The 26,267-nt window shown below is 45.9% G+C and overlaps 1 protein-coding gene across 3 annotated transcripts in view; it reads left to right on the top strand.

Moving 5' to 3' along the window:
* Positions 1-26,267, top strand: part of SLU7 (SLU7 homolog, splicing factor) — a 225,456-nt gene that overhangs the window by 156,024 nt on the left and 43,165 nt on the right. For all 3 annotated transcript variants that reach the window (XM_069199379.1, XM_069199377.1, XM_069199380.1), the window contains exon 14: positions 17,818-17,892. In XM_069199379.1, the coding sequence (XP_069055480.1) occupies positions 17,818-17,892 (75 nt within the window). The remainder of the gene's footprint in view (positions 1-17,817; positions 17,893-26,267) is intronic.

The following is a 26,267-nucleotide window of genomic DNA, read 5'->3' as shown; positions in this document are numbered from 1 at the left end:
TAAGGTCAGTATGAACTCCCTAAACTCCTGAGGCACTACCACTCTCCTAGTGGCACCAGGTTTGGGATCTCTTGCCTCAGTGTAAAGGAGTCCATCTTCCCAATAGACCCTATGTGTTCCAGTTTTCTTGCCATTGGACTCTTCAGCAGCTTGCTGCCTAAGGCCTTCAAGAGAGGGACCGGTTTCTTGCCCCTTACACAACTGCTCCCTTGAGGGTCCCCCTGGGCCTAATAGCTCAACCTGATAAGGTTCTAACTCCAGAGGCTCAGTTCCCTCAGAGGGCAGAACTTCTTCCTGGGAAGAGAGGTTCTCTTTTTGGTGTTGTGTTGCAGTTGGTTTCCCAGCTGACTTTCCTTTCCTCTTGGTAGGCTGGGCCCTTTTTCCAGACTCCAGCTCTACTTTTTCACCCTGAGCCTTGCACTGTGCCCTTGTCTTGACACACACCAGTTCAGGGATACCCAGCATGGCTGCATGGGTTTTCAATTCTACCTCAGCCCATGCTGGGGACTCCAGGTCATTTCCAAGCAAACAGTCTACTGGGATATTTGAGGAGACCACCACCTGTTTCAGGCCATTGACCCCTCCCCACTCTAAAGTTACCATAGCCATGGGATGTACTTTAGTCTGATTGTCAGCGTTGGTGACTGGATAAGTTTGTCCAGCCAGGTATTAACCAGGGGAAACCAGTTTCTCTGTCACCATGGTGACACTGGCACCTGTATCCCTCAGGCCTTCTACACTTATCCCATTAATTAAGAGCTGCTGACTGTATTTTTGCATGTTAGGGGGCCAGGCAGCCAGTGTGGCTAAATCCACCCCACCCTCCGAGACTAATGTAGCTTCAGTGTGACACCTGATTTGCTCTGGACACACTGTTGATCCCACTTGGAGACTAGCCATTCCAGTGTTAGCTGGAGTGGAGTTAGAAGTGGTACTTTTCTTGGGACAGGCCTTGTCTCCAGTTTGGTGTCCAGGCTGATTACAGCTACGACACCAGGCCTTTTTGGGATCAAAGTTTTTACCCTTGTACCCAAAATTGGATTGTGAAGAGGCTCTGGGCCCACCCTCCTGTGCAGGTTTTTGGGGGCCTGTAGAAGACTCTTTACTATTTTTGTTTTTGGATGTCTCAACACTCTTCCCCTGGGGAGGCTTTGTGACCCCTTTCTTTTGGTCACCCCCTGTGGAAGTCTTGGTCACCCTAGTCTTGACCCAATGGTCTGCCTTCTTTCCCAATTCTTGGGGAGAAATTGGTCCTATGTCTACCAGATGCTGATGCAGTTTATTATTTGAACAATTACTTAGCAGGTGTTCTTTCACAAATAAATTGTACAGCCCATCATAATCATTTACACCACTGCCTTGAATCCAACCATCCAGTGTTTTCACTGAGTAGTCCACAAAATCAACCCAGGTCTGGCTCGAGGATTTTTGAGCCCCCCATAATCTAATTCTATACTCCTCAGTGGAGAATCCAAAGCCCTCAATCAGGGTACCCTTCATGAGGTCATAAGATTCTGCATCTTTTCCAGAGAGTGTGAGGAGTCTATCCCTACACTTTCCAGTGAACATTTCCCAAAGGAGAGCACCCCAGTGAGATCTGTTTACTTTTCTGGTTGCACAAGCCCTCTCAAAAGCTGTGAACCATTTGGTGATGTCATCACCATCTTCATATTTAGTTACAATCCCTTTAGGGATTTTCAACATGTCAGGAGAATCTCGGACCCTATTTATGTTGCTGCCACCATGGATGGGACCAAAACCCATCTCTTGTCTTTCCCTTTCTATGGCTAGGATCTGTCTCTCTAAAGCCAATCTTTTGGCCATCCTGACTAGCAGGAGGTCATCTTCACTGAGGCTATCCTCAGTGATTGCAGAGGTGCTGGACCCTCCTGTGAGGGAAGCAGCATCTCTGACTATCACAGTTGGAGTCAGGGCTTGAGGGTCCCTGATCTCCCTACGTAGGACTGGAGAGGGGGAAATCTCCTCCAAGTCACTAACTTCATCCTCTGGGAGGTCATCCTCAGAAGGGTTGGCTTTTTCAAACTCTGCCAGTAGCTCCTGGAGCTGTATTTTGGAAGGTCTTAGGCCAACTGGTATTTTCTTTATTTTGCAGAGAGACCTCAGCTCCCTCATCTTAAGATGGAGGTAAGGGGTGATGTCGAGTTCCATCACATTCTCTTCTGCACTAGACATTATGTTTCTAAAAGTTGGAATACTTTTTAAGAATCTAAAACTATTTCTAGAACTTAATTCAAACTTTCACAAAACTTTTCAACTCTAAAAGAAATGCTAACAGGGACTAACACAAGGCCCTAGCAGGACTTTTAAAAATGTAGAAAAATAGCTCAAATTGCAAAAATCAATTTCGAATGACAATTTTTGGAATTTAGTTGTGTGATCAGGTATTGGCTGAGTAGTCCAGCAAATGCAAAGTCTTGTACCCCACCGCTGATCCACCAATGTAGGAAGTTGGCTCTGTATGCACTATTTCAAAGTAAGGAATAGTATGCACAGAGTCCAAGGGTTCCCCTTAGAGGTAAGATAGTGGCAAAAAGAGATAATACTAATGCTCTATTTTGTGGTAGTGTGGTCGAGCAGTAGGCTTATCAAAGGAGTAGTGTTAAGCATTTGTTGTACATACCCAAGCAATAAATGAGGTACACACACTCAAAGACAATTCCAGGCCAATAGGTTTTGTATAGAAAAATATATTTTCTTAGTTTATTTTAAGAACCACAGGTTCAAATTTTACATGTAATACTTTAAATGAAAGGTATTGCAGGTAGGTACTTTAGGAACTTTGAATTAGCAAAATAGCATATACACTTTTCACATAAATCACATATAGCTATTTTAAAACTAGACACAGTGCAATTTTCAACAGTTCCTGGGGGAGTAAGAGTTTGTTAGTTTTTGCAGGTAAGTAAACCACCTACGGGGTTCAAGTTTGGGTCCAAGGTAGCCCACCGTTGGGGGTTCAGAGCAACCTCAAAGTTACCACACCAGCAGCTCAGGGCCGGCCAGGTGCAGAGGTCAAAGTGGTGCCCAAAACGCATGGGGTGCCCCGGTTCCAGTCGGCCAGCAGGTAAGTACCCGCGTCTTTAGAGGGCAGACCAGGGGGATTTTGTAGGGCACCGGGGGGGACATAAGAAGTCCACACAGAAAGTACACCCTCAGCAGCACGGGGGCGGCCGGGTGCAGTGTGCAAACACACGTCGGGTTTGTAATTGAAATCAATGGGAGACCAAGGGGTCTCTTCAGCGATGCAGGCAGGCAAGATGGGGGCTCCTCAGGGTAGCCACCACCTGGGCAAGGGAGAGGGCCTCCTGGGGGTCACTCCTGCACTGGAGTTCGGATCCTTCAGGTCCTGGGGGCTGCGGGTGCAGAGTCTTTACCAGGCGTCAGGATCTGAGGAGCAGGCAGTCGCTGTCAGGGGGAGCCTCGGGATTCCCTCTGCAGGCGCCGCTGTGGGGGCCCAGGGGGTGCAACTCTGACTACTCACGGTCTCGCAGTCGCCGGGGAGTCCTCCCTGAAGTATTTGTTCTCCACAAGTCGAGCCGGGGGCGTCGGGTGCAGAGTAGCAAGTCTCATGCTTCAGGCGGGAAACGCAAGTTGGTTTAAAGTTGCTCCTTTGTAACAAAGTTGCAGTCTTGGGTGAACAGAGCCGCTGTCCTCAGGAGTTCTTGGTCCTTCTAGAGCAGGGCAGTCCTCTGAGGAGTCAGAGGTCGCTGGTCCCTGGGGAAAGCGTAGCTGGAGCAATGTCTTTAGAAGGGGGGAGACAGGCCGGTAGAGCTGGGGCCAAAGCAGTTGGTGTCTCCGTCTTCTCTGCAGGGTTTTTCAGCTTAGCAGTCCTCTTCTTCTTAGGTTGCAGGAATCTAAGTTCCTAGGTTCTGGGGAGCCCTTAAATACTAAATTTAAGGGCGTGTTTAGGTCTGGGGGTTAGTAGCCAATGGCTACTAGCCCTGAGGGTGGGTACACCCTCTTTGTGCCTCCTCCCAAGGAGAGGGGGTCACATTCCTATCCCTATTGGGGGAATCCTCCATCTGCAAGATGGAGGATTTCTAAAAGTCAGTCACCTCAGCTCAGGACACCTTAGGGGCTGTCCTGACTGGCCAGTGACTCCTCCTGTTTTTCTCATTATCTCCTCCGGCCTTGCCACCAAAAGTGGGGCCGTGGCCGGAGGGGGTGGGCAACTCCACTAGCTGGAGTGCCCTGTGGTGCTGTAACAAAGGGGGTGAGCCTTTGAGGCTCACCGCCTGGTGTTAGTTCCTGCAGGGGGAGGTGTGAAGCACCTCCACCCAGTACAGACTTTGTTACTAGCCACAGAGTGACAAAGGCACTCTCCCCATGTGGCCAGCAACATGTCTCTAGTGTGGCAGGCTGCTAAAACTAGTCAGCCTACACAGATAGTCGGTTAAGGTTTCAGGGGGCACCTCTAAGGTGCCCTCTGGGGTGTATGTTACAATAAAATGTACACTGGCATCAGTGTGCATTTATTGTGCTGAGAAGTTTGATACCAAACTTCACAGTTTTCAGTGTAGCCATTATGGTGCTGTGGAGTTCGTGCATGACAATCTCCCAGACCATATACTCTTATGGCTACCCTGCACTTACAATGTCTAAGGTTTTGCTTAGACACTGTAGGGGCACAGTGCTCATGCACTGGTGCCCTCACCTATGGTATTGTGCACCCTGCCTTAGGGCTGTAAGGCCTGCTAGAGGGTGACTTATCTATACTGCATAGGCAGTGTGAGGTTGGCATGGTACCCTGAGGGGAGTGCCATGTCGACTTACTCGTTTTGTCCTCACTAGCACACACAAGCTGGCAAGCAGTGCGTCTGTGCTGAGTGAGGGGTCCCCAGGGTGGCATAAGACATGCTGCAGCCCTTAGAGACCTTCCCTGGCATCAGGGCCCTTGGTACCAGGGGTACCAGTTACAAGGGACTTATCTGGATGCCAGGGTGTGCCAATTGTGGAAACAAAAGTACAGGTTAGGGAAAGAGCAAAACTTAGCATCAGCAAAGGCAAAAAGTCAGGGGGTAACCATGCCAAGGAGGCATTTCCTTACAGTACAGTTGTGGCCATATTAAGTATATGGTCTGGGAGTTTGTCAAAAACGAACTCCACTGCTTCATAATGGCTACACTGAATACTGGGAAGTTTGGTATCCAACTTCTCAGAATAATAAACCCACACTGATGCCAGTGTTGGATTTATTAAAAAATGCACACAGAGGGCATCTTAGAGATGTCCCCTGTATTTTACCCAGTTGTTCAGTGCAGGACTGACTGGTCTGTGCCAGCATGCTGCTGAGAGACGAGTTTCTGACCCCATGTGGTGAGGGCCTTTGTGCTCTCTGAGGACAGAAACAAAAGCCTGCTCTGGGTGGAGGTGCTTCACACCTCCCCCCTGCACCTAGCAGTGAGTCTCCAAGGCTCAGGCTTCGTGTTACAATGCCCCAGGGCACTCCAGCTAGTGGAGATGCCCACCCCCTGGACACAGCCCCCACTTTTGGCGGCACGTCCAGGGGAGATAATGAGAAAAACAAGGAGTCATCATCCACCAGTCAGGACAGCCCCTAAGGTGTCCTGAGCTGAGGTGACGCCTGCCTTTAGAAATCCTCCATCTTGATTTTGGAGGATTCCCCCAATAGGAATAGGGATGTGCTCCCCTCCCTTCAGGGAGGAGGCACAAAGAGGATGTAGCCACCCTCAAGGACAGTAGCCATTGGCTACTGCCCTCCCAGACCTAAACACACCCTTAAATTCAGTATTTAGGGGCTCCCCAGAACCAAGGAAACTAGATTCCTGCAACCTAAAGAAGAAGAAGGACTGCTGACCTGAAGCCCTGCAGTGAAGACGGAGACAACAACTGATTTGGCCCCAGCCCCACCGGCCTGTCTCCCTTCTGCGAAGAAAACTGCAACAGCGATGCATCCAACAGGGTCCAGCGACCTCTGAAGTCTCAGAGGACTACCCTGCATCTAAAGGACCAAGAAGCTCCCTAGAACAGCGGCCCTGTTCAAGAAACTGCAACTTTTGGAAACAAAGAAACAACTTTTAAAGACAACACGTTTCCCGCCCGAAGCGTGAGACTTTCCACTCTGCACCCGACGCCCCCGGCTCGACCTCCGGAAAACTAACTCTACAGGGAGGACTCCCCGGCGACTGCGAGCCCGTGAGTAGCCAGAGTTGACCCCCCTGAGTCCCCACAGCGACGCCTGCAAAGGTAATCCAGAGGCTCCCCTGACCGCGACTGCCTGCTTCAAGGAACCCGACACCTGGAAACCACACTGCACCCGCAGCTCCCAGGACCTGAAGGAACCGAACTCCAGTGCAGGAGCGACCCCCAGGTGACCCTCTGCCTAGCCCAGGTGGTGGCTACCCTGAGGAGCCCCCCATGTGGCTGCCTGCATCGTTGAAGAGACCCCCGGGTCTCCCCATTGATTCCTATTGAAAACCCGATGCCTGTTTGCACTCTGCACCCGGCCGCCTCTGCGCCGCTGAGGGTGTACTTTCTGTGCCTGCTTGTGTTCCTCCTCCCCTCCTCCCCCCCCCCCCCACCCCCAGTGCCCTACAAAACCCCCCTGGTCTGCCCTCCGAAGTCACGGGTACTTACCTGCTGTCAGACTGGAACCGGGGCACCCCTATTTCCATTGAAGCCTATATGTTTTGGGCACCACTTTGACCTCTGCACCTGACCGGCCCTGAGCTGCTGGTGTGGTAACTTTGGGGTTGCCTTGAACCCCCAACGGTGGGCTACCTTGGACACAACTTTGCCTGTAAGTGTTTTACTTACCTGTGAACTTAACATTTACTTACCTCCCCCGGGAACTGTTGATTTTTGCACTGTGTCCACTTTTAAAATAGCTTATTGCCATTTTTGTCAAAATTGTGCATGCTATTGTGATAATTCAAAGTTCCTAGAATACCTGAGTGAAATACCTTTCATTTAAAGTATTGTTTGTAAATCTTGAACCTGTGGTTCTTAAAATAAACTAGGAAAATATATTTTTCTATATAAAAACCTATTGGCCTGGAATTTGCCTTTGAGTGCGTGTTCCTCATTTATTGCCTGTGTGTGTACAACAAATGCTTAACACTGCCCTCTGATAAGCCTACTGCTCGACCACACAAAAGAGAGCATTAGAATTATCTCTTTTTGCCACTATCTTACCTCTAAGGGGAACCCTTGGACTCTGTGCACACTATTTCTTACTTTGAAATAGTATATACAGAGCCAACTTCCTACACTCTCAATCTAGCGATTTGGCTCCTTAAGTCATAGAATTTGGATATTTAAAACTGGGATCAGAATGTATGGAAGCCATTAAACAAGCACGAAAACCCACTACTAGACAGTGATACGCAAACAAATGGAAATGATTTGTCTATTTTTGTCAATCTAAAACCATAAATCCTCTTACAGCATCAATACAAGACATTGTATGGTATTTACTTAATTTGCAAAAATCTAATTGAGCTTTTTCCTCCATAAAAAAAACACATTACTGCAATATCTGCATATTTACAAACTATTCAGCATAGCTCTTTATTCAGAGTTCCTGTTATTAAAGCTTTCATGGAAGGTTTAAAACGCATCATCCCATCAAGAACACCACCAGTTCCATCTTGGAATTTCAATATAGTGCTTACCAGACTTATGGGACCACCTTTTCACTAATACACTCTTGCCAAATTCAATTTCTAACATGGAAGGTTGCCTTCCTTGTGGCAATTACATATTTAAGAAGAGTACGTGAAATACAAGCTTTTACTCTTGAAGAACCTTTTCTCCAAGTACACAAACACAAAGTTGTACTAAGAATAAATCCAAAATTCCTACCAAAAGTAGTCTCACCATGTCACATCAGTCAAACAGTGGAACTGCCAGACTTCTTTCCACAGCCAGATTCTGTGGCAGACAGAACTCTACATACAGTTTAGGAAAACAAAAACACTTTTTGTAGCTTTCCAACAACCGCATACAGGCAATCCTATATCAAAACAAGGTTTAGCAAGATGGATTGTGATGTGTATACAAACATGCTATATCAAAGCAAAAAGACAACTTTTAGTCACTCCTAAAGCACATTCTACAAGAAAGAAAGGTGCAACAATGGCCTTTTTAGGAAACATACCAATGGCTCATAAATGTAAAGCAGCTACATGGTCAACACCTCATACATTTACTAAACACTACTGTTTTCTCACAACAACAAGCCACTGTAGGACAACCTGTCCTATGAACATTATTTCAAACAACTTCAACTCCTACAGGCTTGCCACTGCTATTTTTGGGAGGACAAACTGCTTTGTAGTCTATGCATAGCATGTGTATCTGCAGCTACACATGCCATCGAACGGAAAATGTCACTCACCCAGTGTAAATCTGTTCGTGGCTTGTTGTGCTGCAGATTCACATGCACCCTCCCTCCTCCCCGGAAGCCTTTAATCGTTTAGGTTAACATATATTTGTACATATGTATATACATTTACATTTGCATGGACATCTCTTTTTCCCCTATATACTTTATCACTCCTTTCTTCACCCTCTGCGGGAAAACAATCTAACAATGGAGTCGATGATCATGCGCAATGGAACCGAGAGGAGGAGTTACTCGATCCCGTGACTATAAAAGACTTCTTCTAAGAAAAAGATGTTGGAATCGATATGCATAGCGTGTGAATCTGCAGCACAACATGCCACGAACAGATGTACACTGGGTAAGTGACATTTTCCATATATCTCCTCGTGGCGGTCGCCACTAAATAGTTAAAATTAGGACCTAGTTTTCAAAGAAAAAGCAGTTTTGTTATGCTCATAACTTTGGGGCCTGTTGATGAATCTTCACAAAATTTCCCCCAAAAATACGAGGCTCACTTTAGTGTCTGTCTGGAAAGTTTCACATGATCCATCAAGCGGGAGTCCCAAAACTCTTTTTCCCCATCCATTTTTCCATAGGGATTTTAAACGGAATAGTGCCCAAACCACTGGACAGAATTACACCAAATTTGGCAGAAAGGTAGCTCTTGCTCCAGAAAGCGACCTTTTTGTTATTTGGTGTAAATCCATTCAGTAGTTTTTGATTAATCAAATTAAAAACACATTTGTATATATAGGGACACAAAGGCTTTGCGAACCCTCTCGATCTCGTGCTGAGATTTGATTGGCTGCCAAAACTTCAACAAGGAAGTGTTGGCAGCCAGTTGGAACTCTGCTTCAGCTGAGTCCCAGGAAAAAAAGGGCCAGGTTATGGACACCTTTAGCTCAGGTCCTGGGGTCCCAGAATGCCCCCCCAAGATCAAAAAATCATTCTATTAGGAATGCAGGGGTGATGTAGGATGTGGGAACCACCACCTCCCTGGGGCTTTAAACAGAATGAATGCCGGAAATGAATTCGGCGCCCTGCTGCCCCGGGGACTGGCACCTCCCCGGACTTTAAACAGAATGAATGCCGGGGCAGGTGGGGGGGAGATGGGATTGTCGTTTGGCCCCTCTGCAGCCCTGGAGACCGCCACCTCACCGGGGCTTAAATGAAAATGAATGCAGCCCCCCACAGCCCTAGAGACAGCCATCTCCTTGGGTCTTTTAACAGAATGAATGCCCGGGGGGGTGGCTCACAACCCCCTGCAGCCCTGGGTACCGACACTTCCCCCAGGGCTTTACTCTAAATGAGTGTCGAGGGCGCACGCTCCCCAGTGCCCACCACCCACGCATCCCCAGGGACCGACACCTCCTGGGGCTTTCAACTACATGAATGCAGGGAGGGATGCGTAGCCCCTCCGCAGTCCCAGGGACAACCACCTCTCTGGGGCTCCAATGAAAACAAATGTGGGGGGTGGGGACTCCCCTCAACCCCGCAGGACCCAGCACCCCCAGGGACCGCAACCTCCCCGGGACTTTAAACAGAATGAATGCGGGGTGCATACAGCCCCCCTGCAGCCCTGGGAACCACCACTTCCTCGAGGCTATAAACTAAATGAATGTCGGGCGTGCCCTCTGCATCCCTGTCCCCGTCCCTCCAGCCCTTGGGACTTTATACAAAATTAATGCGGGGGCTGTGCGGCCTCTCCGCAGACCCAGGAACAGCCACCTCCCCAGGGCTTTAATAACTTGTGCCCTAATGTAACTATAACTCATGCCCTCGTCATGCACTGCTAATTACCCCACAAATTACAGCACTCATGACATCTTTGATAAATCATTGATAATATCAATGTAATATTGGCAGTAAACGTTTTGACGGAAAAAAAAAATTGCATTACAGGGGGTGCGAGTAATACTTACCTTAGGGTACAAGTTATAGTTACTTAAAATACCTCTAACTAGAACAGGTACATTTCTGTGGTTTTGTCCGTTTAAAATGTGAGCCTAACTATAACGTCTGCATAACCTTTGTTTTTTTAAAGTTAATTTCTATGTTTTTTTGTAATTCTGTTTTCTAACTATAACATCCCTGTAACTTTTGTTTTTTTCATATATTTTATATATGTATTCACTGAAAAAAACAGATTACAGGGACGTTGTAGTTAGGTTCATGTTTTTACCACACATAGCTGTAGATATTCAGCAGTTACAGGAATAGTTATACTTATGTTAAGAAATATAACTCATGGCTTAAAGTTATTTAATGGCACAAGTTATAGTTTCTTCAGATAAGTATAACTATAACTGCTGAATTTCTATGGTTTTGTGTGGGTAAAACGTGAACCTAACTATAACGTCCTTTTAACTTTTGTTTTTTCAGTGAATTCGTATGTTTTTTTTTTTTTAAACATAGAGTAATATAACTACAGTACGTTAATACAGCAACGGCCATGCACGGCCTCTGGAACAGAGGGTGTTGTCCTCACTGCCTGGCCTGTGGCCAAGCCCTGCAGCCTGCCACCCTCCTCCACCCCCGCATGCAACCAACCCCATGCTGCGCACGTGTCTGGCGGTCCACGTGTCCACAAAGGTTCTGCGTCACTAGATATATATTTTTTTATTTCTTTTAAAAACCCTAGAGCTATTGAACACATTTACACCAGTACTTAGGGGTGTCTCTGGCCCCAGGAAATCAGATCCTACTGACCTAAAGAAGAACACTCCAGAGACACTAAAGACAAGAACTGAAAACTAGTGACTGACTGCGCCAACCCTGCCATCCTGCGTACTGACTTTGACAATTGTGAGAAAGTAATCTTGTGCTCCAGCTGTTGAAACTTCTAAAAGGCCAGCAAGACTGGCAGCCTTCACCCCAGCACAAGGAACTTTGGTGGAGCAGCAGGGCTGCTTCCCTGCACCTTTACAGGCATCCAAGAAACACTCAAGAGGACTCCGGACCGCCAAAACCTGATGCTGGTAGCACCACTGCACACATGCTCCCTAGCCCAAGTTGAAGTGGGCGAATGGCTCCAGCCTGGTCCCCAGCTTCTCCAGAGACGAAGTCCATTGTGGGTTTCTCCACTGTGACCTTCACTCCGACGCCTGCAGCCTCTTTATCCAGGGCCCCCCTCCACCGCACCTGCCTCGGGAGACAGCAGCCAGACGGTCCAATGCATCTCTGCACCCGGACACCCCAGACCCGAGGAGCCTGCGTCCCTCAGGCTTGTGAGACTTGAGCCCACTTATTGGTTCAGCCGGACTGGTCCCCCATCTCACGCCTGCAGCCTGTTTTTGTGTGGTCCCCCTCCACCGCAACCACCACCAGTGATGGAAGCCCAGTGGTCCAAGAACCCTCTGCACCTGAACACCCCGGACCGAGGAGAAGAGTACCACTGGTGTTCCTATGTACCTGAGCATCGCAAGAACAGAGCCCACATGGTAGTTTACCCTGACTGGATCCCCGGTCCTAAACTGCAGTCTCTTTTCAACCAGATCAATCGCTATTGACTAAAGCTGGACACCCGATGCCGTACTACACCTCTGTACCTGGCTACCCCAGGCCTTGACCCTTGCCCAGTACTTACCTTACGTCTGGGAGATTGGTCCCATAAGTCGCTGTGCTATACCTGTTTTCCGTATTTGTTTTTACTCCATAGGATAACATTGCCGCTTTCAAGAATTGCACCGTTGACTTTTCTAAACTGTAAAGATTTGTCCTGCAAAACGTACTAACCTGATCGTATTGATTCTGATGCCAAAACATATTTAAAGATACTTATTATTCTTGTAAATTGGTGTGGGCCTCCTAATTGAGTTGTGTGTTCTATTTATTGTGTGTATTTGCAAATGTCTAACACTCCTCTTTGATAAGCTTAAGGCTGCTTGACCGCACTACCCCCTAAAAAGAGCACCTTGGGATTGCTAGTGCAAGTCCCTGTCCACTAGTAAGGGAACCCCTGGACTCCTTGCACGATATAGCTTATTTTGATATACCATATAAAGAGCCAGCTTCCTACAGTATGTGTATTTTACACCCATAAATATATATGTTCGATGGCATGTGTAGCTGCAGATACAAATGCTGTGCATATCCCCCCATCTAGTGTTGGGCTCCGAGTGTTACAAGTTGTTTTTCTTCGAAGAAGTCTTTTCGAATCAAGAGATCGAGGGACTCCTCCCCTTTCGGCTCCATTGCGCATAGGCGTCGACTCCATCTTAGATTGTTTTCTTTCCGCCATCGGGTTCGGACATGTTCCTCTTCGCTCTGTGTTTCGGTTCGGAAAGTTAGTTAAATCTCGGAAAATTCGAGGGTATTGTTTGCGTTCGGTATCGGGTTAGTTAACGCAGATCGACACCGAATTTGGAAGAGCTCCGGTGGCCCTTTGGGGTTTCGATTCCCCGGCGGGGCCTGGTCGGCCCGACCACGTGCGTCTTCAAGGCTAATGGAACGGACCCCATTCCGCCCCGAATGCCACAACAAGTATCCTTACACAGATCAGCATCTGGTCTGTAATTTGTGTTTGTCTCCAGAACACAAAGAGGATACCTGCGAGGCCCGTTGAGCGTTTCGGTTGAGGAAAACTCTAAGAGACCGGAGAGCAAGAAGGCTTCAAATGGCGTCGGCGCCGACAGGACACCAACACTTGGAGGAAGAAGAAACCTTCTCCATCGCGGATTCGGACTCGGACAAGGCCGAAACCGAACAGACGCCGAAAACCGTGAGTAAAACGCCCCCGGCCAAAACTCACGGAAAATACATAAAAGCCCAGGGGACGTCACCACCAGCAGGCCATGGCTTAACCCGAAAATTAGGTGACCGACCATCGGCACTGAAAAAGGGCGCGCACTTGTCGAAGTCATTCGACTTCGGTCGAGATACCGGCACAGAACAGGCTCGACACCGAGACACCGGGTCAGAGCAATCTCGACATCGAGAAACCGGCACCAAAAAAGATCGGCACCGAGATATTGGAACACCGAAAGTCAAAAAAGTGTCTTCGGAGCCGAAAAAGACGGTTGAAAAAGTTTCGATACCGAAACATCCGGCTTCGGAGCCGAAACCAAGTTCCTACACTGAGGAGCAGGGACTGTCCTCACAATTGCAGGGACACAAATTTGGGCAGGAGCTAGAAGCTGGGGAGCCAGATTACACACAAAGAAGGCTCCACATTCAAAAAGAGACAGGGAGAATAAGAACGCTCCCTCCAATCCGAATGAAAAGGAAACTTGCTTTCCAAGAGAAAGACAAACAGCCACAGGCAAAGGTGGCAAGACAAGTAACTTCGCCACCATCAACACATCGCTCACCACAACCATCACCAATGGCCACTCCACCAATGATGCAGTCCCCAACGCATACAGGGATGAGCCAAGATGACCCTGACGCATGGGATCTTTATGATGCGCCTGTATCAGATAACAGTCCCGACTGCTACCCAGCGAGGCCATCACCACCTGAGGACAGTACTGCTTACACACAGGTGGTGTCCAGAGCAGCCGCATTTCACAATGTTGCCCTGCACGCAGAACCAATTGAAGATGACTTTTTGTTTAATACTCTGTCGTCCACACAGAGTCAGTACCAGAGTCTCCCTATGTTACCGGGAATGTTGAAACACTCCAAACAAGTATTTCAAGAGCCTGTGAAAGGCAGGGCCATCACTCCAAGGGTGGAAAAAAAGTATAAACCACCACCAACAGACCCTGTGTACATCACGCAGCAATTAACACCGGACTCAGTCGTAGTAGGTGCAGCTCGCAAAAGGGCGAACTCACACACATCGGGAGATGCACCACCACCCGACAAGGAAAGTCGCAAATTCGACGCAGCAGGGAAAAGGGTTGCGGCACAAGCAGCAAACCAATGGCGTCTCATGCCACGAACAGATGTACACTAGGTAAGTGACATTTTATATATATATATGTATATGTATATGTATTTATTTATTTTTTTCACTGAAAAAAAACAAAGGTTACAGGGACGTTTTAGTTAGGAAATAGAATTTTAAAAAAACATAGAATTTCACTTTTAAAAAAAAAAGGTTCGAGGGATGTTCTAGTTAGGCTCACATGTTAAACGTACAAAACCATAGTAATTCACCTTTTATAGTTAGTTACCTCAAGTAATTATAACTCATGCCCTGCGGCCAGCCCCCAATAAGCACCCAACCCCATGTTGCGCAGGGCTTTGGCTGTTCACTGCAGGGGTTGGTTGCAGGGCCTTTCCTGCGGTCAGGCCTGGCAACCCCCTCTAACCACGCAACGGCACGCGCGGCCTTTGGCTGTGCACAGCGGGGTTGGCCGTAGGGCCCGACCTGAATCCAGGCCATGCAGCTAACCCCCTATAGCCACCCAGCCCTGCATCACATACGGTCTTAGGCCATGCACAGCGTGGGTTGGACGCAGGGCCTGTCCTGGGGTTGAGTGGTTTCAGGGAGATTTTAGGACAAATTGAAAAGAAAACATGTATTTGTCAAGTAAAAAGAGAGCAATCACATTTTGGTATATAACTTAAATATTTTACTTTGAAAAGTAATTAAAGAAGGAACGTGACTACTGACACACCTAGACTGAAAACCTCAACCTTCAGGGTGAGGGCCTGAGACCATAAACTCTATGCCTCAGGTGACTCTTTGCTATACAGTTTCCAGACGTAGGTATAACGTTAAACTTTTATGGCAAAAAGACATAAATGTTCCATCACTATGGATTTTTTAACAGCCAAACTACTAGTAATTAAACAGACACACTTCCATGAGATACCAGGATTTGAACCTTCAACCTACTGAGTGACAGTCCAAGAGCTTTACCAGTAGGCCTCATATGACTGTTGTACTGTGCAGCAATACATAGCTATGATATTGGAAACAAACATATTGCTTGTGTGCCACTTTGAAGTCATCCTATGAAGAGGCTGTTCTTATTGCAATAGTCTATCCATAGAATGACTTCAAAATGGCAGACAAGTAAGATGCTTGCTGCCAGGAGAGAACCATTGGGGGAGCCTGAAGTTACCCCCCCCCCACCCCCTGTCCTAACCAGCTCCCTATGGGAGCCAGCGTTGCTCCTGCAAGTATGGCGCTGCTTTAAATAGCTGCTTCCTGCTTGCTGGAGAGATGTTTTCATCTCTTTCCCCGCACACATATTTGTGCGCAGGGAAAGAGATGAAAACTCCTCTTTCAACAAGCTTGAGCTGTCAGTCAGATCCCACTTCCTGAAACTGGAGTTGTGTTCACTTTTGCATGGAAGGAGTTGTCAGCTCCCACCAAGCAAAAGCAAACAGCTACCTCCCGAAGGTAGGCACCTCAGGAGGTAGCAGGGGCCGGTCTTGGGGATGACGGTCCCCAGTACCATTATGGCTCCATGAGGGGAGCTGCGCAGCCCCCCCTTTCATCTTTTAATTTAGACCCAAGGAGGTGGTAATCCTGGGAGCTTTTATTGAACTACATTTGCCCCTGAAAAGTGGCAGTCCCCAGTGCCTCCCCTCCTGTATCTTGAGTTTAAAAAAAAAAAAAAAAAAAATGCATATATATATGTATTGGGGGCAGGGGGGACAGGAGGAAAGGGGGATCCTTGGGTGACCCCTTGAACCAGAGGGTAGGGTATGAGTATCCTGCCCCCTTTTTCATTTTTTGGGGCCTTTTTGTCTTTAGACTCTGCTGAAACCAAGTCTCAAAATGCCTGCCAGCACTTCCTGGTTAAAGTGTTGGCAACCAATTAGATCTCTGCACGAGATCAGGAGTATTTATGAAGCATTTGCGCCTCCAGATATACAGATTTGGTTTTCCTTTAATATTTCAAAAACTACTAAACTGATTCTAACAAATAACAAAAAGGCTTCTTTCAGGACCAAAGCTACCAGAGGGCCTAGAGCTACCTTTCTGACAAATTTGGTGTAATTCCATCCAGCAGTTTGGGCTTCAGTCATATTCAAAATCCTATTGGAATTAAAATGGGAACTCTAACTAGCTACTGGCAACCATCAGTAGGATACATATACGTATATATATATGTATTTATTTATTTTACCTACTGGCGGTCACCAATAGGTGGTTATAGTTAAGTCCATGTTTCCATGGAAAAAGCGTTTGACTTGCCTATGTCTTTGGCACCGTTTGACGAATCTTCCAGTAATTTTCTAAAAAAAAAAAAAGTGGCCCAGTGATTCTTGTTGCGCACAGGAAGTTTTGCGTCACAACATGCAAGATTCGCAAAATATTCACAATTATGGAAAAATTTGAAAGAAATACCACAGATTTATTCACTCACTCAGATGCCCACTCACACTCATGCACTTACTCAGACCCACTCATAGACTCACACACCAACTTTCAGATCCACTCAGATGCTCACACACCCACTCACACGTTCACTGACAGATAGGCCCTGTGGCCAGCCTCCACTGCGCACTGCCAAAGGCCATGCGTGGCGCGGGGTTGGGTGATTAGAAGGACTTGGCTTCAAGGCTAGGCCCTGTGACCAACCCCTGCCATGCCCGGCCGAAGGTTGTGCGTGGCAGGGGTTGGAATAACGTATAGTAATTCAAATTACTTTACATAAAATAAAATAAAAATTGAAATTCACTTAAAAAAAAAAAACGAAGGATACAGGGACCTTATAGTTAGGTTCTGAACTTACTCATACAAAACCATTGAAATTCAGCAGTTATAGTTCTTTCAAGTAACTATGAATTACGCCCTAAGGTAACTATAGCTTGCGGCTTTCCCACCCACAGCTAATTACTCTACACATTATGTCATTGATGAGATCTTGTATGCCATTTTTGATGTCACAGCAACATTTGCAATAACATTTTTGGTAAGAAGACTGTGCTTGGCAAGGACGCGAGTTATAGTTACTTGAAGGAACTCTAACTATAACTGCTGACTTCCTATGCTTTTGCACAAGTAAATTCCAAACCTAACTAAAACGTCCATGTAACTATATATATATATATATATATATATATATATATATATATATACATATATATATATATATATATATATATATATATATATATATACACATATATATATATATATATATATATACATATATATATATATATATATATATATATATATATATATATATATATAAGGTTTGTCTGACCAGGCCTAGACCATGACTTTAGTTGTGCTTTCAATTGGCTTTTGGTATTCACCTAACACTGCTCATGGGAAGAAATCAAGTAATGAAGAACCTTCTGCCTGGAGTTTGGAAAATCCTGCTTTCTCACTTTGTACCTTCGCTAGTGTAACTGACCTCTAGAACGCTGGCTTGGTTAACTAGTTTAAGGATAATACATTACGGCTGCATCCCATATCTCAGCATCCAGACTAATCAGGAATGCTCTGAAACCTTTTAACACTGATTTGAAACATTAAGGCAGCTGTATAAGAGAGGTTAAATATCCCTTCTGTAATGACTGTTTTTTCAACACAGGGTACTGATATTTGTGAACTAGAAGAGGAGCCTGCAGTAGAGGAGATCATGACCAAACCAAAAACTCTTGTGGAGGTAAGCTGTCTATCCATCGCTCACTCCACCCTCTTTTTGTTTGCTATTCCTTGGTGGCAGCCCTCTCTGGTGTGACTGATGTATTGGTTCAGCAAAATCGACTAAGGATGAACAAATTGCCTCAAATTCTGAACATTGAAGTGCTCCTTGATAGTACTTTAGAGTGTATTGAACAATTTCAGCAATGCCTGCCTCTTGTAACCCATTAACCGCTCCACTACCCCACTGAGAATTTTTTTTGAAGTAGGGGCACTTCACCCTTAAGCCTTCATAACCTTTTTCCTTGCAAAAGTTATCTGCACCAAATGTGTCTCTTTTATTTTTTTGAAAAGTTGGAAATTCTACAAGATCACTTGGTTTGTGGATTTCTGTGACTGGAACCAATAATAAAGCCAAAATATAGCAACCTTTAATTTATTATTTTTTTAAAAGGAAAGTGTTATTCAAAAAGCATGTGTATTTTCCTAAAAATGACATCCACCAATGGTTTGAAGGGCTAAGGTCATCATCTTCCCATTTTTCAGTAACAAGCAGATCTGTAAAACCACAGTTTTGCATTTGTCTAAGTGACAGTCAGTATTTATAATTTTTTGTGGTATCTACGTACTTGCAGTTTTTAGAGAAAACAGGTGTGAAACCCATGAGTGAATCTGGAAAGTCGTATAATTCTCAAGAAGTAGATACAATTCTGAATTCAGCAATGGGTCAGTTGTGGTGATCACTCTTGGTTTTCCCAAGAAACTAATTGTTCAGCTAACAAAACAATGAAAATAAGTAGTACAAAATGCAACTTTTTCAGCTTTAATTTTTAGTCCTTATGGCTGTTTTGTGATTCTAGGTCCATCAAATCCTTCTAGTTACAAGAATATATAGTGTTCGGTGATTGTCCAAAAACATGCAATAACCTAAACTGCAACATACAACGATATTTTCAGTGTGTACCAATCATCAATTCTTATGCTGAAGTCTAGATGATGAAAAATTGGTGTAAAGGAAATGTATGTATTTTGAAATGTGTTCTAGATTCCGAGTTTCAGGATGTTTTTTATTTGTACAATTGTTTATTTGAAGTTTTTGTATAGGTGCATGCTTGACTCCTTCCCCATCGTCAGGCTGGGAATCCCTGGTACATTAAAATAGCAGTGTAAAAATATACAACATACACTATACAATGTAAAACGGCCATAGGCCTGAAACAGCATAGTATGTTTAGTAATATAGCAACCTCATTTGAAAGAACTCAAACTTCAGTCAATGAGGTGAAAGCTTGAGCACTCCTATTCTACCAGATGCCACCATAGCTCAGATTTCTATTGCACGTTGTGTGTGAGACAGTCCCCTGTCAGGGCTCTGCTCTAACCTTTCAGTGAACCTGAAATTGTTTCCATTTTGGTTTTGCTCTGGATTTGAACCTGCCCTTTTTTCAGCTCTATTGTACTGCAGTTTGTTTTTAGGGAAGATTGTTTCAGTTTCTGGATCAGGGACACCTTTTCGTCTGGCTAGCAACTTTCACCAACTGTCACCAGGGTTGACAAGGAGAAGCAATCTCTTTATAAAACCTGATTATCTTGTGGCAGAAAGAAAATTTATACTGATGACCCACACTCTGTATTTATTGTCTTTATCCTAAACACAAGTCAGCTGATTGCAAGATCTGTAAATCTTTCTCTTAAAGACAGAAAAAGGAGTTAAGAGAATATTCCTTCTTCCAAAGCAGATGCTCCCTCTCTTCAGGGGAAGATTCTATGAGCATGCTCCCCAAACACTTCGATGCATGCAGCACACAAGAGGAGACTTTTACTGTTTCCTGAGAATAATCTATTTAGTACTGCACTTGCAGACGCCTCCTCTGCTGACAAACTAGAGTCGAAGCGCTACAGAGCCTCACCTGTGGCAAAACAGTCTTAAAAGGAAACCTTGTCAAAGACGAGACCGTCTACGTCAAATACTTTAACTCCATCAACAACAGCACCTTCAAGCATTCCCTCGACAATGACACCCTCAGCATCAAGCATGCCGTCGACGGTGATGAGACCATCGATGATGTTGACCAAACCATCAGCGGTGACAACCATACCGTCAACGGCGATGATCATACTATGGACTACATCACTGTTGGGAACTATGAAGTCAATGAAAAAGATGGGAGGAAATGTTTTTTTTGATCTTTGAGGGTCTCGGATGTACCTCCATTACAGTTATTGCAATCAGACCAGGAAGAAGAGGGTAATGATTATGCCTCCGAGAGCTTACAGCCCAACACAGTTGGATGGGAGGTATGTTCCAGATTTTAAAGAGGACACAATGGGTGATGAAGATTCCTACAGTGAATATGTGTCATCCGGAGTATAAGTCTAGTAGTACTCAAATGGATTTAAGGCAGAAACTACCTAGATAAACCAGAGAGCCAGATGTGGTCCAAGTGCCAATTACCTTCTTAGCAACATTGCAGCAAATGATGGCTACTTTTGCTAAGTTATTACCTCGACAACCTAACATGAGCTTGCCTGCTACCCCCATCCTGCCATCTCCTTAAGCATCTCCTTTACCAGTTTCACCTCCTAGGCAGCCATCACTGCTACCTCCTCCTCCAACGCCAGGGGGATTGGTCCGTGAAGAAGACGTGGATGATATTTATGTTAATGGTTCTACCTATTCTGATATAGAAGGAGAGGAAGGTGAACTACCACCAGACGCTGATGGAAGGGAGGATAATGACCAAAATTGTATTGTCCCAAGTGGAAACGAGGGGCCAGTTCCACACGATACTGTGAATGACATCTCTAAATTGCATTAGTTGATTGAAAGAGCTGCCAAGAAATTCAGCCTGCAAATAAATTCTGTAGATCAGCCATGTTTTCTTTGACTTTAAAGAACAACCTCAGAAATGATAAATCTATACCTATTCCTGATTATGTCTGGGTAGAGAATCTGAAATTAATGAAGCCGCCTGCTAGCGTTCCAGCTGTGATACCTCATCTAGAAAAGAAATACAAAGCTCTGGATTCAGCTCTGCTTTCCTCACTGATACTAGACCAGATTCAGTAATTGTTTAAGCATCTCAAAGAAGAACCAGGACCCCAATAATGGCGTCACCTAGTCCGCCAGACAAGGATAGCAAATGTATAGACAATCTAAGGCAGGAGAATTTCCTTTATGGCAGCACATTTGATTAAGACAGCCAGGACCCTGGTGATTCTAGGTTGTTTTGCTCATCAGATATGGCATGTCATAGCTCCATTACTGTTTCTTATTCCTGAAGATAAAAGGAAAACAGCGAGAACTATCCTCAAGGAAGGCAAACTACCCTCTCCTTTCATTATTGATGCGGCAATGGATGTTTCAAATACAGGAAATGGATGTTTCACCTTAGCAGGAGGCACTGTGCTAAGGAGGCAAGGCTGGTTAAAATCCACAGCCTTCTGCACTGATGTCCAATCTAAAACCTTGGGTTAACTCTTTTTGGTAAACATGTTGTGGAAGCTCTGCAAGGTCTTAAAACAGACACTGATACAACACAGATTTTAGGGCTATTGCAGTATCGCAGATTTGGGCGATATACTTTTCGTGGCTTAATAAGATCACAAAATTTCAGAGCAGGGTTCAACCAGTGTGGAGTATCCTCAAAGACAGTCTGATTTCTATTAAAGGAGTATCATTGATCATATTCAAAGGCAAGCTTATGGGAGGACTGCAGGAAGAAAGAGGTTTCTCACAAGTACAAACCAATGAGAATCAGAAGAGAGCCTGACTCCCAGCTTGTTTCCCTCAGAAGTTTGATGTGGTGGGATGGCATTTCCCTTTGCTCCCGCATAGAAGAAATAACCTATTGTTCTTTCAGGCTGTATGCTGCAGTTCATTCAGAGACCCCAGTTTGTCTACCAAGAAATGAGCATCATATTCACTTGAAGGAGCTGCCATTGTAAATTCCCATGCTTCTTTCCAAAAGAGCCAACAAATCAAGACTTCTATTCCAGGTTCTTCCTAATGAAAAAGAAGAAGGGTCAATAGAGGCTAATATTGGATCTCAGAGAGCTGAGCACGTTTCTAAAGAAACAGTCATTTTTATGCTTACTCTGAAGAAGTCCTCTTTATGATGCAGGGAGGGGATTTTTGTGCCCTCCGTGGAAGTTCGGGATCCTTACTTCCACGCACCCAGTACCTTAGATTCTCATTAGGAGGTCAGCACTACCAGTTCAAGGTGCTCCCTTTTGGGTTCAAATCAGCGCCGAGAATAATCACCAAACGTCTTGCTGCGGATGCTCATTTTCTCAGGAGAGCAGGTCACCAGATGTTCCCGTACCTGGACGACTGGTTAGTCAAAACGCCATTTAGAGAAAAAATAAAAGTTTCCTCGAATGCTCGCATCAGTCTCTTGCGGGGATTAGGCTTCACTTTGAAAAGGGAAAAGTCTCATTTGGTACCCCAAACAAAGATCCAATTACTGGGAGAAATATTCGACACTCAGTTTGGGAAAGCCTTTCCGTCAGCAGAGAGAGTTAGAAAAGTTGCAGACCGTGTCAAAGACGATTGCTGGAATGTAGTCAATCAAAGTGAGGCCATACAAGTGCCTGATGGGTATGATGGCATCATGTATAGGTCTCATTCTGTTTGACAGGCTTCGTATGAGACTTGTCCAGCAAGAGCTGGATTTGCAATGGAAAAAAGTGGCAGGCTCATGGGAAAATATGTTCCGCGTCACAAAGCGCTTGAAACAATATCTGATTTGATGGAGAATTCCAGAAAACCTAAATGCAGGTCTTTCTTTTCCTACCAATAACTGAAAGGTTATTACCACAGGTGTGTCTATGGACGGATGGCTTTCTACCAGAGGCCTTTAGCCAGAAGCAGAGAAAAAACTACACATCAGTGTGTTGGAACTCTGCACCATAAGACTAGGCTTACAAGCATTTTTTCCCAGATTGGCAGGTCAGCCGGTCCTAATCAAAACAGATAACAAAACTTCCATGTGCTGCATAGCAAAAAGGGAGTGGCACAGTCCAAAATCCTTTCAAAAGTAGCTGTGCTGCTGTGAAACTGGGCCTTTTTCACAGGATAGACATTGCTATGGAACATCCTCCAGGCTACCTGAATGATCAGGTGGAAGCACTCAGCAAGCTAATGACAGATTGCCAGGAATGGGAATTAGAACAGAAATAGGTGGATTACATTTTCAATCCGATCACCCCATAATCAATCTGTTTGCCACTCTGAACAACAAAAAATGCCCAAGCTTTGCAAGCAGGTCTTGGCAATCAGGGATGATAGGCAATGCTCTATCAATGAGTTGGTCCAAGATATTTGCTTATACCTTACCTCCTGATCCCCAGAGTGCTGGAGATGGCAAAGATAGACCATTGCACTCTGATCCCCATTCCTTCCGTATGGCCCCGCCAGTACTGGTACTGGGAGCTGCTGCAGTTGGCAGCACTTCCAGCCATTCCTTTGAAGGTGCATCCCAGGATATTGTCCAGACATCAAGGAAAGATTCTTCACAACAATCCCAAGTCACTGAATTTGACAGCATGGCACTAAACCACCTAGAATTAGCCATTTTGCTCTCACACAAGAATGTGTAAACTGATTCTGGCGCAGTCTCGTGCTCCAGTGACCAGTAAGACTTACAACTATAAGTGGAAGCGTTATTGTGTCTAGTGTAGGAATAATATTCGTCAACCACTTCAGAATCAGTCAGGGTTCATATGGCTGCAATTTCCATATGTAGAAGGATTGACAGTTCAAAGTTTACTCCTGCTTTCTCAAATGATCATTAAACAGTTTATGAAAGGTCTCTTCAGAGATTTAACACCTCTTTGACTTCCTCAGGTTCCATGGGAGCAAAATACAGTTCTCAGTCAGCGAATGTTACCTCCTTTTGAGCCGATACATAGAGGGGACTTAAAAGTTGTTTAATGGAATGCGCCACTACTCTTGGCTCTGACATCTGCTGGTAGACTGGGAGAGATTCTGGTATTCACCATCAGAGAACCCTTTCTCCGGTTCACTAAGGACATAGTCCTACTCAGAACCAACCCTAAATTCATTCCTAAGGTGCCAACAGACTTCCTTTTGAATGAGCCTGTCAGTCTTAGTTCCTTCTTTCCCAGTCCATCCTCAGCAGCAGAAAGATCATTACATTCTTTAGACTTGCATAGAAGTCTTACATTTTATATAGACACGACAAAGGACATGCGCACATCAGACCAGCTATTTGTATCATTTGTTCACCCATGAAAAGGTTACGCCCTATCTAAACCACACATTGTTGGATCTCGGCCTGTATTGCTTTCTGTCATGCCAAAGCCAAGAGTCCTCACCAGGGAAGAGTTAGGATGCATTCCACCAGGGGTTTGGCTTCAACTGCAGTACTCTGTGCTGTGGTTCCCTGGAAAGATGTCTGCTGTGCAGCCAGCTAGAGAATCAGGCATACGTTCCCGGAGCATTACTGCCTAGACGTGGATGTTCAAGCTGACGCATCAGGGGGACTTGCACTCCTGAGAAGCCTGCTTTATTACCAGTGTGCCTTGTAGTATGCTGGCTCTTTAATGGTGAACCAAAATGAGGTACACCGTGCAGAGAGTTGTATCACAGAGGCACAAATGACATCCCAAATGTTCTTTTTTGGGGTAGAGTAGTGGAGCAGTTAGGCATATCAGAGGGTGGTGCTAAGCATGTAAAGCACAACCTCTTACACTCAATAAAGAAATCCAACACCAATTTATAAACATAACACACACTTTTTATATAAACCTTAATATCAAGATCACCAGAATCAGGTGAGTACTTTTCGAGTTAATCATTTTTTGTAAGTTTTTTTAGAGTTTGTAAAAGTTGACTGCGTTTTTCAAATGCGGTAATGTTATCTTGGTGGAAGAACAAGCACTGCATGAAGATATAGTGCAGCGACTTACAGGACCAATCTCCTGGATTTATGGTAAGCATAGGGCAAGGTCCAAGGCCACACCAACAGGTCACCTCGGGCTGCACTGAGGTGGCCGGGTGCAGTTCAGCATCGGGTGCACATGCAAGTCTATGGGGATCAGTCTGGTCACAAAGTTGCTGCAGGGTTGGACTGGGTCCTGTCCGGTTGAACTACCAATGGGGTTCAAGTCTTGCAGTGTTCGGGGATGTAGGGACAACAGTGGTCCTGTTCTCCCTGATCTGGGGTGTCCAGGTGCAGAGGTGGTTTGGAACATTGGTTTTACCATCGCCGGGGAGGGGGGGTCGCAGTGGAGGGGGCCCACAGAAACAGGCTGCAGGCGTGGACTGGGGGACTAGTCCGGCCGACCAACAAATAGACTTGGGTCTCACGAGCCTGGGGGATGTAGGGACACCAGTGGTCCTCTTTTCAGACCGGGGTGTCTGGGTGCAGAGGTGCAGTAGACCGTCGGGTCTCCTGCACCAGAGGTGGTCGCCGTGAAGGGAGGTCTTCAGAATCAGGCTGCAGATGCCGTTGGGAGGTCCACAGAGGGCAAGCTTGGGGTGGCCTTCATCTCTGGAGGGCTTGTGAACCACGCTGGCACTGTTGACCCACTTCAGCTCGGGATAGGCGGCTCGGGTGCAGTGGTGCAGTCTGGCATCAGGTTTTGGCAGTCCCGGTCCTCACAGTTCTTTCTTTGGGTGCCCTCAAATGCAGGGAAACAGTTCTTCTGCTCCAAGGGAGATCTTTTGGGGAATTTGCGAAGCACCAGCAGCTCTCCAGGTTTCTTGGAGGCTGCAGCGGCAGGACAGGTCAGTTGTTCTTCGAGGGTTTGGTGCAGCAGGTCAAGCTAGCAGGGTTGACACCATGTCTGCCATGTTCCTCGGTTCTCAAGTTCAGAAGGCTTCTTGTCCACTCATTCTTTTGTGTTCAGCGAAGATCTGAGGATCTGTTATCAGGGATCCCCTAAATACTTAATTTAAGGGACATTAAGGGGAGTGAAGGGCAGTAGCCTTTGGGCTACCTACCCTTGCGGTCACTACACTTCCTAGATGAACACTTCCTTTCGAGAGTGGGCATTACCATGTCCCAGAATTTCTAATTCCAGCACACACAATATGATAACATTTCTGAGGCTGTGTGCATTTCAAGCTGGTCACCCTATGGGTGTGTCCAGCCTGGAAAGGCTCCTGCATAGCTAATTTTCCCGCCTGTCCAGGTGCCAGATGGGCCCTGGGGCAGGAGCATCGGCATCTTCCTCTGAGGAGGGCCAGATCTACACACCAAAAGCAGTGGGGTTCTTTGAAGCCTCCTGCCCTGAAATGCAGGTCTTCCTGTGGGGAAAGGTGTGTAACACCCCTGCCCAAGTAGGTTTTGTTTCTGACCTCCAGAGCACAAGGGCTGTCAGCTTGGAAAGTGGGGGAGGGAGGGGGTCCAGACTCTTGTCTGTCAGTGG

Source organism: Pleurodeles waltl, chromosome 7 (assembly GCF_031143425.1).
Source record: "Pleurodeles waltl isolate 20211129_DDA chromosome 7, aPleWal1.hap1.20221129, whole genome shotgun sequence".
NCBI classification, from domain to species: Eukaryota; Metazoa; Chordata; class Amphibia; order Caudata; family Salamandridae; genus Pleurodeles; species Pleurodeles waltl.
Note: the sequence above shows the minus strand (reverse complement) of the source record. Positions and strands in the feature narration are given on the sequence as shown.